The following is a 14,501-nucleotide window of genomic DNA, read 5'->3' on the forward strand; positions in this document are numbered from 1 at the left end:
TAAGTAATTGTGTTATATTAAAGGGTCTTTTTTTTAAGCCCACAAAGGAGAATCTGCCCAATACTATTTGCAGAATACCATAGCAACACATGTACATAAAACTACATTCTGCAATCTCTTGCTATTGTAGGAATTGCTACATCCAATATAGATTATCGGGAAAAGTATAGTTAGGATAAATGGAGACTACTTAGCCCAATCTCGCAAAACTAAAATGTAACTATGAAAAAAAGCAAATTTAAGACTTTAACAATAGTTTACAAAACTCATGAAGCTTATTATCTCTAGAGGTAGAAAAGAATGAAAACATAACAATTAAAATGTTTAGATAACTTATGAATGACAGAACCAATATACGTAATTAAGGGAAACTAGAGTATTTGTAATACATTCTAACTTTTGAAAAATTAAGAAACGCAATCATAGCTCCTAACAAGTCTCCTTGATTTATATACTCAGAAACAGTTCATTAGGTCTCATTAATAATGGCAATTATGTTTCTATCTGGGTATATCTCCCTTTTTTATTTACATGTAGCATTTAAGAGCCAATACTATTCTTGCTTTCTCTTTTTTTTTCCTTAGTGCAGTGGTTCTCAAACTTAAGCCTGTATCAGAATCACGTGAAGAGTTTGTTAAAACAGATTGCTAGTGCCAGAAATTTTAATTCAATAAGTCTAGAATGTGGCCTGAGATTCTGCATTTCTAGCAAGTTCCCAGGTGATGCTTCTGGTCTCTGGACTACTTGAGAACCATGGCTCTGTGAAATTTGATTTAATATTCTTTTTTCAGTAGTTACTTTCCTTCTCAGTATTTATTTTGAGATCTCAGACCCTTGCTCCTTTAAAGTCTGCTAAAAACGGGTTAAAACATTTACGCAAATATCTCTGAGTAAGAGAGGTTAGAAATTAGGGAAGCTAGAGACCAGTAATCATTTTATAACTCTAATTTTCTACATGGATCTGAAACTCCCTTTTAGCCCAATAAACTAGAAGAAAAGTACAGTGAAGTTTCAAACTATTAAATATTTCCTTGAGGATAACGAGAGAGACCAGAGTAGGAATTGTGAGCTGAAAGAATCCCAATGAGCCAACTAGAATGCTGATATTCTTAGCTTCCTGGATAAAATAATAATTTCATATTATTTATTCATTCTCTGAACTATTCAACAAATAATTTTCAGCATCTACAGTTAGATAGATATTATGCTATCCACTGAGAATAAACTAGTGAACAAAATAAACATACTCCTTGCCAAGTGTGACAGTCTATCTGCAGAAAGCAACATTAAACTAATAATTTTACAAATTGTTAGTTGTTTTTCCTTAAAGCTGCATAACCCTTTTCACTCACCAGGTAAGGTTGTGCAATTTGTGTACTGCATAAACACCTCCCAAGGGGGTGAGCAGGAGCTGATAGTCAGCCCTAGCTCCACTTACCTGGCACAGAGCTGTAATCCTCTGAAAGAAACTGCCCCTTTTTCTTTGGACAAAGACTTGAAAACTAACCAAGCCTTCAACTGCAGGGTTATATCTACCTGCAAAGTGTGTATTTTTCTAATTTGTCCTCCTTGAAGGCTTGTCTTAAAAATCGCTTGTTCAAATGAACATCTTCTTCTAGGCTAGCATCAGGTCCTAATACTGCTGCCACCTATACAGCCATCCATCCTCATGATTCTCACTGTGCACAATATGTAATAGATTTATTATGCTATCAAGTTCAAGTGAATGCTAGGGTGATAGAAATATTTATCTTTATTAAAATGTTTATTTAGATATCTTTAGTAAAGATATCTTTATTAAAATATCATAGAGGCTAACATCACAAAATACTAACAAAGAAGTAACGAGCTCTGTTGTTCTCAAACCTGGGTTGGGACTGGATTTTACGGCCTAGTTCAAATGCTCCTTCTGTGTGATTCTATGTGCCTAGAACCCCACTGCATCCTCCCAAGAAGAAAGTTTCTTCCCTCCAAACAGTCCTCTTCTGGGGCAGTACCAAAATACTCACATAAAGGCACAAAATAGAGACCCTTCCAAATAGTTATCATGAAATTCACCTCTAAAGTAAAAATTCTTGGTTCACTTGGGCTAAGAAATTACATGCCAATAGTTTTTTATTCCCTTCCTTTAGGACTTGCTACCAGAACTCCCGAGGCATCACCAGGCTTTTATAGGAATGAAATACCAGCTGTGAGACAGAGGAATCAAGTACATCACTTGCCAGGTGAAAGTGAAAATCTCTTTTATTAACAAACAGTTATTCATATCTCCATAATTTTCTAGACTTCACAATTTGTCTCAAAAGTTTTATTATTATTTTTTGTGCTGAAAACACAGGTCCCTCATGGTGAGTGAAGATAAATTTCCCTGAAGCAATGGTTAAAACCATAGACACTGACTTCATGAGATATAAAGCAGGAATTCCTAAGGCTTTTGTGAAAGATTTTGAAATGTTCCATAGGATTTTGATAGTGTTGTTTTTCTACTCAAAACCTGAATAATTTCATCAGGCCTATAAGAAAATATGGAGGGGCCAACAGAGAATTCAGGGAAAACTTAAGAGCCAAAAAGTAGAGTGGTTTTATAAAAATTCTCCATAATTCTTCATAACACAATTAAATATTTTCTATAATCAGAAACAACTATGATGATCATGGAAACTCCACCAAAAAGTTGCCTCAAAGGGGCAATGTTTTCTCTCAAAAATAGTGAGCAGAAAGGAAGGTCCTATAACCTAAATTTTATGCAGAGTCATTGACATTTGCTGCTGTTCAGAAGGCTGAAATCACAATCAAACACAGATTGTACAGCTTCCTTAAATTAGACATTCGTTACAAAATGGTTGTGACCAGATTTGCAACTTGAAGAAGCATGAATTACCAATGCTCTAGACCCTAAAATCAGTAACCAAGGTACCTAAAGATAATTATAACCCACAATTTTCCAGACAGTAGTTTCTTTGTTTCTTACATAATACAACACCCCTGTGACATCCCTTTTTCTAAGGAGAAAACTGAAGCTCAGAGTATTTAAGTAAGTAGTGCTGGAATTTCAACTTAGTTATATTTGGTTGTAAATTCTATGTTTTTACCCTGATTTTCTTTAATGAAATGAGAAAAAGAAATATGGAGTTACAAAAAATAGTCACAATTGAAATTATATGACTTGTGAGCAGTGAGAAAGCAAGAAGATGCTGAGTTATGAGAAGACAATGTTTTAACAAAGAAATTCAAAAGAATTTGATATACTTTGCGTGAAACATCAGAAACCGTTTACCATTTAAGTTCCAGGAAAAACTGGCTTTGAAAATAAAATTAGTTTCTATAGTGCATAAAATCAGCAAATCACCACATTTTGAATTTATTAAGGCATGTTTGCTAAAAATTGTAATCAACATTGATATAGTACTTTAAAGCAAACAAGGTATTTTTCATGTGTTTTGTCTTATTTATTCCTGCAGAAACCCTGTAAGGTTGGTATTGCTCTCTTTTATATGGATGGAGAAATTATGGCTAAGAAAAAAAATTCTCTAACTTGCCCAAGGCTGCCCTGCTAGTAAATGGCTTAGTCTGAACCAACTCACATCTTCAGATTTCAAGGTCCTCTGACCCCAAATTATTTGGCCTCCTATTGTGTTCTTTAAAAAAAAAGTGTATTGAAGAACCTAATTCTCTCTGGGAGTTTATCATTCAAGACAGACAAGAACAGAAGTAAAGTTTCATAATCATTTAACATTTGCTCATATGACACTAACAAAAAGTCACTGATTAACATCATCTAGATAGGAATATAATACATATTTTAAGGTAGTGAGAAAAGTAGTTATGATGTTAAACATTTTTATGCTGGGGAAATTCTGATAAAGATACCTCTTGCCTGGCTGTATCTTAGCCACTTCTGAAAAAAAAGGAAAAATGACAACAAAATTAGAGACATATGGGACCTTCAGGGCTCCACAATGGCATGGTGATCCCAAAATGTTTGTGTATGTGTTTTCCTTTTTATCTATGCCTATTGACATACCAGGTGTTTTTGTTCTATCTTAGTTTCTGGCTTAGGGAAGATAGAGACAAATAAAATTCATTACTGTATTCCCACCAGTCAGTTAATTAATCAATAGATAAATAAACTTTACCAACATTTTAATCTAAACAATTTATTTTAATTTAGTGTTAGATTTATTTATTTTATAGAAGATATCTAGGTCACGATATCTTCACGATATACCACAAGTGGTATCTTCTATATCAGGAAGATAGTGTTGCTTAGTGGAAAGGGCATAGCTTTGGAGTTGGAGAAATGTGACCTTACCCTCTGAATTTCTACCGTTATAACTTTAGCCAGTTTTCTTAACCTTAACTGTGTGCTCATGTCCAAAATATAGATTCTCAATAATATATAGTAGTGGCTATTATAAAAACAATGATGAACATCCATGGCCTAAATAGACTGACCTTGGTTTCCTTGACCATTTTAAATTTCCAAATTAGCTGTAGCTTAGCCATAACAAAGTAGAAATCCTTCACTGGAAATCAGAAGTCAATCCAGTTGTTTCTAATAAAGAAACAACTAATCAGAAGCTTTGAATTAGAAACTTCTAACCTACCTGTTTATATTATTTCCCATTAAAGTAGTAGCCATATTCAGACTGATTCAGGGTTCACTCTGTTCCTAAAATTTTTATTCAAATGTGGAGCCAAGGATCTGAGACTTATTGGAAGCCAATACAACATTCTTCTGATGAGCCAAGCTGCATTATCCATTGACCTTGAATTGAATTAAGAGTTAGGAAAAAGGCATATGAATATACAGGTTATTGAAGGAGATAATACAATCAAGATATATGAAGCCCTCTAAGCAAAATCCTGTTGTAATGCCTGAAGTTCTGTTCACATTTAGGGCTGAGCATATGACTTCATTCTGGCGTAAACTGTGGTAAGCCACCAGACTACCCTGCCTCATTACTGTAACTGAACCTGAATTTGAGAGGCAGAAAATCTAGGAGTAAAGATGAATAGTCTTGCAAAGTTTATAATCTGTGCTATTGTAGGGCGTGGCCATCACCTGATCCTTAGGCCTGAATTTATAAGTAAATCTTAACACGTATTTTGCATTCAGCCAATCTTTTCATTCATTTGCATCATTTTGATCTCTTATGCCATGCTACTTAAAAATTTCTAGGTAAGTCAGAAGGTAATGTGATTGGGTAAGTGATTAACCCTAGGTGTGGGGATGTTTTCTTTTGAATTTTCTTTTTTTTTTTTGGTGAGACAGATTAGCCCTGAGCTAACATCTGTTGCTAATCCTCTTCTTTTTGCTGAGGAAGATTGGCCCTGGGCTAACATCTGTGCCCATCTTCCTCTACTTTATATGTGGGACGCCTGCCACAGCATGGCTTGATAAGTGGTGCATAGATCTCTGCCCAGGATCTGAACCTGCGAACCCCAGGCCACTGAAGCAGAGTGAGTGAACTTAACCACTATGCCACCGGGCTGGCCCCTGTTTCTGTTTTTTTTTTTTTTTTGAGATATAATTTACATAGAATAAAATTCACCTTTTTTAGTGTACAGTTATGAATTTTCTTTCCTTAGTTTTTATTTTCAAAAATGTATACTATGACATGTTAAACTAACAAGAAGAATTTCCTGACAATTTGCCCAGAATCTAACAGGACTAGGATTATAAGAAATCAAACTGTTGTAAGTCTAACACTCGCTGCAGCAATATTCCCTACCCCGCAGCTGTATTACCTATGGTACTATTTGTTGTGTTACTGTCTGTGAGCCAAGGCAGGCAGTTTTTCAAGGTGTGGAGGATTAAAGATGCTATTCCATGTGAGAATGCACAACATGATTTAAAGAGATTTTTATGGAGACTAAGCTCATTATGAATCAAGTGTGTGATGTCACTTTTGAAGGGACAGTGAACTCTTAGGAAGTTCTATTGTGCAGAGCAAAGAAATAATAGTACTATGTACAATTAGAGGCTTTATCAAGTGTGCTGTGTTTAATCCTAGGCACTAGATTTTAAGTAGGACATGTTGCTCAGATAAGTCATTTTTGATATAGAATGACAATCTTTCCTTGACAACTAAGTTTAATAATGAAAATAATAGTTAATATTGAAAGCTTGTTGTATACCACACTATGCTAAGTGCTTTACACATATTCCTTTAATTAATGCTGACAAGATCCCTTTGAAGTAGGGACTATTATTATCCCCATTTTACAGAGAAAGGAAAACATAATATTCCTGAGATTAGGTAACTAGCTCAGGGTCACTGAGCTGAGTCCAGCTCACCTGTGTTCTTGATCACTGGGCTTCAGTTCAAATACCGGAAAACCTGCTTTGGAGAAAAGCAAGACTTTGTGGAGCTTTACAGAGGGGGAAAAAAGGCATCTAGCCTCTTCCAACAGGGGCATTACTATCCTTGTAACTACGACCTTTTATTCCTCGTTAGAAAATGGAAGATCAAAGATAGATATGATGAAATATTTTTTTTAATTACTCAAAAAAAGGAACCAAAAAAAGTACCTGTTAACTTAAAAAATATAATCATAATCACCTTAAAAGTCTCAGCAAAGTGATATCTATATCTAACTTAACAACTTAAGAACACTATGGCATCTTTTGTATGGAAAATCTGAGATGCATGTCAGGAAGAACTTTTTGTGGAAGGATCCTGAGTGAAAGTCCCATAGGTTGATTAATGTTTATAAAACTGTAAAACGTTATTTCCTGAAATGTGATCTACCAACCTCTTGGCATCAGTATCACCTGCAACACTTCTTAAAATACAGATTCCTGCTGATCTACTGAGAGTACCTGGAGGTGGCCCCTAAGTATCTGCAGATGCTTTTAGATCTGGCATGTGAGAGCAAGAACCAGTCACTCGTTATTGCTCCAGAGGTTAGGACTACGACAAATTAGTAAATGGTAAATGAAAGTAGTTTGAGTTTAAGAAGGAAGTCTTGTAGCAATTATAGCTACCCAAAATTAGATTCTTTTTTATACCTTTGAAGGTTTCTATTGTGGAACTATTCAAACAGGTAGGATGTCAAGAATGTTGTAGGAGAAATACTTGCATTGAGTAGGATATTGAACTAGATGACTTCTAAGATTCCTTTGAGCCAGATTCTCCATCTCTCTTCTCTGTGCAGTGTGCTAAGCCAATGAGTAGGGAGAAGTTTCTATTTCCCATTTTCTCCCCTTTGGCTAAAAATATGAAATGATAGTGGTATGTATGCTTTAGCTTAGATAACAGTAAAAATGAAGAAATTCAGAGAGCTGCATTCCTAGGGACACGTTGCGATACAATTGTTAATACGTATTGTTTTCATTCTATACATTTTCAAGACTACTTGCCTCTTATTCCCTCTTGCCTTATTCATCATCCAACCCATCTTCCAACCCAAATTCTCAAATGTTAATGTGTAACATATTCCTCTAACACTTGAACATACTTTCTCAGTCTGCTTAGCCCTCTTCAAAGTAACCCTTCACCCCTACCTTCTGACTTTACTCTTTTTCCAACATTCATTCAGCAAACACGTATCATACACCTACTCTATGCCAATACTTTACGAAGTATTGGGAATACAATCCCTATCTTTGGAGAACTCAAAGTTTCAGGATGTTAGTGGGTAGTAGACAGTAAAAAAATCCAGTAAAATAAAATGTGTTAAGTGTTTTAAAGGAGATGTGCCTAAAGTGCTATGAAAGTTGAGATAATGGCACCAGATGAAGCCTTAAGTTTGAGGCTGCCTTCAGAAAGGAGGTGATTTTTGAGCTGTCTTGAAGGATGAGTAGGAGTTTATTAGTTGGATAAGCAAAGATGGGAATCATTCTGTGCGTAAATAACAGATGCCTGTTATTAACATTGTTATTTAAAAAGTTCCCTAATTAATCCTACCATCTAATCATTCCCTTTCCCTCCCCTAGTTACACAATTTAGTACGGGGTTTGTGAGGGGGCCCCCAATTTTCAGGTAGGAAGAAGTCTACAGGAAGCCAAAAAGGTAGGTGGTAAAGTGGAGGGGTGATCCCAAAAAGTGGAGCAGATTTGAGAGCCAGAGAAAGTTAGATACAAGAATATAGGAGGTGAATTTTCCATCAGGGAGAATAGGGGGGAGTGGGAGGGCATCTGACATTGTGGTCATTGGTCATTGTTCTGCTGTATGCATCTAGGCTTATTGACTAATAGGCAGGGACTGTTTTCCCCCCTTTTTGAAGCATTTTTGTAATCCATTTTTGAAGTAATAATACTATATAGATGTGTTGAAATACCCTACTTTTTTAAAAAAATACAATTAAAAAGATAAATTATGAAACAAATCCTTACATTATAAAAAATAACTTCCTATTAAAAAAATTCAAGATTATTTAAATAGGGAACACCCACTCCTTCAGTTCATCTGAATTATCAATTTACAAAATATGCCTTATTTGCAACCTCTTCTGAAACATGATTATTATATTTATTTAGTTTGCCATATTTTGTTATAAATAACATCTTTTTGTTTGTGCTGCTAATGCTAAACCCAAACTACTAAAATTTGATTTGATTTCCCCTTAATCTTAATAGAATTATTTTTTAATGTCTTTTTGTAGAGACAACTGCTTGCTGCTATTATTTTTATTAGAATGATAATACTTAGGTTTCCTTTTATAAGTAGTTTAGCATGGCATATTGTAGTCAGCAAAATACAGCCCACAGGCCAAATCCAGCTTGCCACCTATGTTGGTATGACTTATGAATTAAGAATGGATTTTTAGGGGCTGGCCTGGTGGCATAGCAGTTAAGTGCGCACACTCCGCTTCGGTGGCCCGTGGTTCGCAGGTTCGGATCCCAAGCACACACCGATGCACCGCTTGTCAAGCCATGCTGTGGTGGCATCCCATATAAAGTAGAGGAAGATGGGCACGGATGTTAGCTCAGGGCCAATCTTCCTCAGCAAAAAGAGGAAGATTGGCATCAGATGTTAGCTCAGGGCTAGTCTTCCTCACCAAAAAAAAAAAAAAAAGAATGGGTTTTTAATTTTTAAATGGTTAGAGAAAAATCAGAAGATGAGTAATATTTCATGACACACAAAAAGTATATTTAGGTTTATATTATATTTAAGTTTTATAAAACCTATTATAAAATGTAATCCAATCATATTCCAGCTGAAACATTAGAGAGAGTATCAAGAATGTTATTTGACAGATGAGATTAAGCTGAAAATTCATGAAGGGATTTTTTTTCAAAGTTATATCACTAAGTGGTAACAATTCCAAAAGCCAGCCTTGGTGGTCTAGTGGTTAAGATTCAGCGCTTTCACCACCGAGGCCCAGGTTAGTTTCCCAGTCAGAGAACCACAGCACCCATCTCTATGTTGTCATACTGTGGCCGCTGTGTGTTGCTGTGATGCTGGAAGCTATGCCACTGATATTTCATATACCAGCAGGGTCACCCCCAGTGGACAGGTTTCTGTGGAGCTTCCAGACTAAGACAGACTAGGAAGAAGGAACTAGCCACCCACTTACAAAAAAACTGGCCATGAAAACCCTATGAATAGCAGCAGGAGCGTTGTCTGATGAAGCGCCAAGAGATGAGAGGATGGGGCAAAAAGACCGGGCAGAATTCCAGTCTGCTGTACACAGGGTTTTTAGGAGTCAGAATCGACTCAACGGCACTAACAACAAGAAAAAATTCAGAAATATATGAGCCATGTTTTCTGATTTTAAATTTAATATTCTTTCTACTCTATCATCCTGCATCTTTATTTTAAAGTAACTTTCCTAGTTGTAAATAAAATCACTCATTAGAAGGTATAAATTAATTGATAGTATCAATTTGAGTCTTAATAAAGTATTGATTAACAGAAAAGATTTCTAGTGTGATTTCCCCTAATGCATTTCTTTCTATGATAACATGCATTCCAGTTAAATATTTTATGAGATGCTCAATGTAAAAGTTTTCTTAACATAAATAATGAGGAAAGTTTTTCCATAAATTATAGAAGTTTTTTTGGTTTGTTCAAACATTTTCTGATAGCTTGATTTATAATAATATAATTAAATTCATTTTCAAATATTTTGTATTTTCAAGATTTTCTTATCTACTGAATTTAACCTTGTAGTATTCAATACTGAAGTCATTTCATCTGCCATAGGCATGGTAAAGTTTCCTTGACTACATTGTCTACATCTATAATAGAATTTTCATTCTATTTCAAAAAAATGTTGACAGAGTTCATTAGATTTTACCCTTATCGTTGTTATTTATGATATGAGCTTATACATTTGTTACAATATTTCTTTACCTATTAGATTTATCTGAAATTGACTTTTGGTTCTTTTTGAATTAAATAAGAAATCACTTCTTATACTACATGTAAAAAAACTATGCAAAGATACACTTCATTATTTACTGTAAGAACAATTGCTTTTCTAATGTTTCTGTTTGCATATTAAATATTTACTACTGAATGGCAATGAACTAACACTGAACAATATTTCTGCTTCCATACATGCTCACTGAATGTAATGTTCATCAGGATTTTAATAATTATACCATAAAACGTACTGTTCCCCCACACTCCTCTTTAATTTTATATAATTAACAACTGCCTTTTTCCTTTTTCTGTTGTTTCAGTTAAAGGATCAAGAAAGTTAAGTCTGCCAACAGATCTTAAGGCTGATCTTGGTACGGTAGGCAAAAGCCAACAATTTTAAGTTTTTTTACATTCATTTGGCTGAACATTTTTACCAACCAGTCCATGAATAACACAAGTTTCCTAGATGGCAGTGTTTGATGGCTTTCCAAAAAGGCTTTCTTAAAAATCACCATACAGTTCTGTTGGCAGCATTCAACATTTTGTTTGTTAACAATCATTTTACAAAATTATGTTTTATAAATCATTACCTACCAAGGTATGTAATGTTTTGTTTGTTTTCTTTTTATCATGAAAATATTTTTAAACATTGAATAGGCACACATATGGACCCTTTGTAGCCATAATCTTGTAAATGAGCCTCTTTTATTTCTGTAATTATTTTCCCTAGTTTGTGTATTAGTATCATTTACAATTAATGCTATTTAGAAAAAAAAAGTCTGAATACATAAAAGAATAGAGCTCTGGCCATTCTTTTATTTTAGGGAAGTTATAGAAAATTTGATTCATTTTTAGTTTGTTTTTTGTGGTGATCACGGGCTTATTCATAATTCGAGCTTTGAAATAAATAAGGCTTTATTAAATAGCCTTTCATAAATTTTTCTCTCAGAACTTTTATCTGCTTGTTCCAGCATGGTTTTTCTTTTTTGAAATTTAATTGATATACCTTTATGTTCTTCTCCTTTATTCTGACTTAAAGCCATAGCATTAAATCCTACTAATGTCATGGTTAAAATAACAAAATTACAATAATTAATCTTTGCATTATTCTTTAGAGTTTACAAAGCTGTTTCATATATATTATTTTATTTGATTTTCTTAGCAACACTTTAAAGTTGTTGTCACTATTCCCATGATTTTCTTAGCAACACTTTAAAGTTGTTGTCACTATTCCCAACCTTTTCTTTTTTCCAGAGCAGAAACTGAGGTTATGTTGTTAATAAAAGGTAGAGTTAAGATTTGAACCTAGGCCACAGGACATGGTACCCAAAGTTTATGGAGTGTATTCACATACCTCATCTCATTATGTCTAAATTAAATAACTGTTAGACAACAAATAGTTTATTACATCTAAAATGTAATTACATATAATCTTTTGTATAAATTTGATTAGATAATTATAGTATTTTTTAAATTCAAGGCACTAACATATTAGGTATTATCATTAGTTCAATATTAAAGAAATTGTATGAAGTTGATTAGTATTTTACCAGTGTAATTGATGTCAAAGGAAGAATCACCATTATAGTTTCATTTATTGATCTCCTACTGTGTGTCAGACACTGTGCTGTATGATTTGTACATACTATCTGAGATAAAGTATGTGATATTGTTCTCACGTTACAAATGAATAAATTAAGGCTATGAAAAATTCAAATTTGCCTAAGGTCGCACAACTGGTAGCGAAGCTGAATTTAAATCAAGTATACATTGTTGCAAAGCTTATAATCTTACAGCTACCTGTCATTTTGTGTAGTATGTACTCTGACAAATGTCAAATGAATTCTATTTAAAGAACGATAACACTTTTCTCTAGAAAAATATGCATTCTGATATTTATTCACGTAATTTCCACATATCATAATTTCTTTCCTGGAATGTTGAAAAAGAAAAATAAAAAAGAAAGAAGATTCCCAAGCTACTTCTATATTTATTATAAGTAGCAAAGAAAGCTCTTAGTTATAATTCTAATCTGGAGGTCAATTAGGCATGGTTGTTATTAATAAACATAATTTTAAATTTTCTACAGATGTCAGTCATTCAAAGTCTTCAGTCATCTCCATTCCAATTGCTTCATTCTCCCTATTTTCATGCATACTTTAAGCAAAGATAAATTATGAAGACTCACATATATACAGGAGATAAAATAGTCAATTGCTTGTCACTTTACTAAGGGATTTTTGCACTTAAAAGGATTCACAATAAAATTTCGTTAAATCTCTATTTCTAAGTATATTGTCAACATAATTTCATATTTAAAACTTATTTCCCACAAATTTCCAGAAAAGAAATCATAAGCCTTCTGAAAGAGGGTAAATGTCTGTATATATGTAAATTTTTCCAACATAAAACCTTGGTATAAAATATACCCTGGGTTGCTTGTAACATACTTTAGGAAGATTATTTTCCAGTAATGTATAAGCCATCAGTGAAGGAGGAAGATGTTTAAGAAGCTATTGCAGTAGGCCAAATGAGGGCCTGAAGTAGGATAACTACAATGAAATTGCAAAGAAGGAGAGAAGGAGTTTCTATGGGAGACTCTAGAACTGATGGGATTGGGAACAGTGGGGGAACAGGGCTGGTAAGGCATAAGAAATAGGAGGAGTCAAGGATGACTACAGAATATTGAGAATAGCTCTCATGGAGAATACCTGGTTTGAGAGGAAAGGAAAATGAGTTTGAGTTGCTACAGGGATATCCATGCTAACCATTCAATGAGCAATTAGAAATGTAGGGCTGGAGTGTAGGGGGGGATCTCAAACCAAAGTAATAGATAACATTCATCTATATAAAGGGATTAATGACTGTGTATATGAGCTGTTCTCTGAAGACAAAGGAAAAATGACAATGTGTTGGAGAGCTTTGGATATTAATGTAATTTCTTTGTTACAACAATTCTTAACTGGAGTAGCGGTATAACAGTAACAGTAAAATAATAGTAATAACAGTAAAGACCTCATACATGGGACACTTATGCAGTTAGAACTCTTAAGTAGTTAGTGTTTTATGAAGTAATTGCAGATTCATGGAAAATGGCTTTATACCTAACATGTTTGCATTTAGTGAAAAACTATCTTGTTTCTCATTTTTAACAAAAAATACAGGCATTTCTCTTTCCTAATAAAAAAGATTTTGAATTAAAAACCAAAAACAAATTAATTTTATAGAATTCAAGCCTTGAATGTGCATAATCCAGGGGCTGGCACATAAATTATGAATTAATGGTTATATATGCATCATAGAATACCATAAATGAAACACGGGCCCTCATGAGCCCTTAAAAAATAAGTTTAGGGGCCAGGCCTATGGCGTAGTGATTAAAAGTCCGCATGCTCCACTTTGGTGGCCCAGAATTCATGGGTTCAGATCCCAGGCACGGACCTATGCACCGCTCATCAAGCCATGCTGTGGTGGCATCCCACATACAAAATAGAGGAAGATTGGCACAGATGTCAGCACAGGGCCAATCTTCCTCACCAAAAAGAAAAAGAATAAGTCTACTACAGGATGATCTCCAAGCAGTGAAAAGATGCATGGAGAGACCATAGTCAAAGGACAAGTACAGTCATGAGTCACTTAACAATGAGGATACGGTCTGAGAAATGTGTCAGTAAGCGATTTCATTGTTGTGTGAACATCATAGAGTGTACTTACTCAAACCTAGATGGTATAGCCTACTACACACCTTGGCTATATGGTACTAATGTTATGGGACCACTGTAGTATGTGTGGTCCGTCTTTGACCAACAGGTTGTCATGGAGTGCATGACTGTAGTGATCATTTAACTTATTTAATTGTAGAACTAAAGTTAAACAACAGTGGCAAATATGATTATAACGTAGAATGTAAACTTAAAATCCATAACAATACAGAAATAATGGTGTCATTTTAAAATGGAGAAATAGAAGGTAGAGAGGAGATTAAAGTTGCCAACAAAAAAGTTAATAATTTTATAGCTAATTTTAGTGCTAATTGGTGGTGAATTGAGAGCAAAGACAAAGAGGAATTATACTAATTTTACCTTTCATACGGGGAAATCAATTGATATTATGCATAGATAACAATTCAAGAAGAATTAAGAATATATCTTCAAAGTAACCACTAGAAAAAAATTAAAATACCTA

The 14,501-nt window shown here is 34.2% G+C and overlaps 1 protein-coding gene across 1 annotated transcript in view; it reads left to right on the forward strand.

Annotated features, from left to right (window-relative positions):
• Nucleotides 1–14,501, forward strand: part of STXBP5L (syntaxin binding protein 5L) — a 337,784-nt gene that overhangs the window by 267,338 nt on the left and 55,945 nt on the right. The window contains exon 21 of the mRNA XM_058555874.1: nucleotides 2,133–2,225. Within this exon, the coding sequence (XP_058411857.1) occupies nucleotides 2,133–2,225 (93 nt within the window). The remainder of the gene's footprint in view (nucleotides 1–2,132; nucleotides 2,226–14,501) is intronic.

This window comes from Diceros bicornis, chromosome 15 (assembly GCF_020826845.1).
Source record: "Diceros bicornis minor isolate mBicDic1 chromosome 15, mDicBic1.mat.cur, whole genome shotgun sequence".
NCBI classification, from domain to species: Eukaryota; Metazoa; Chordata; class Mammalia; order Perissodactyla; family Rhinocerotidae; genus Diceros; species Diceros bicornis.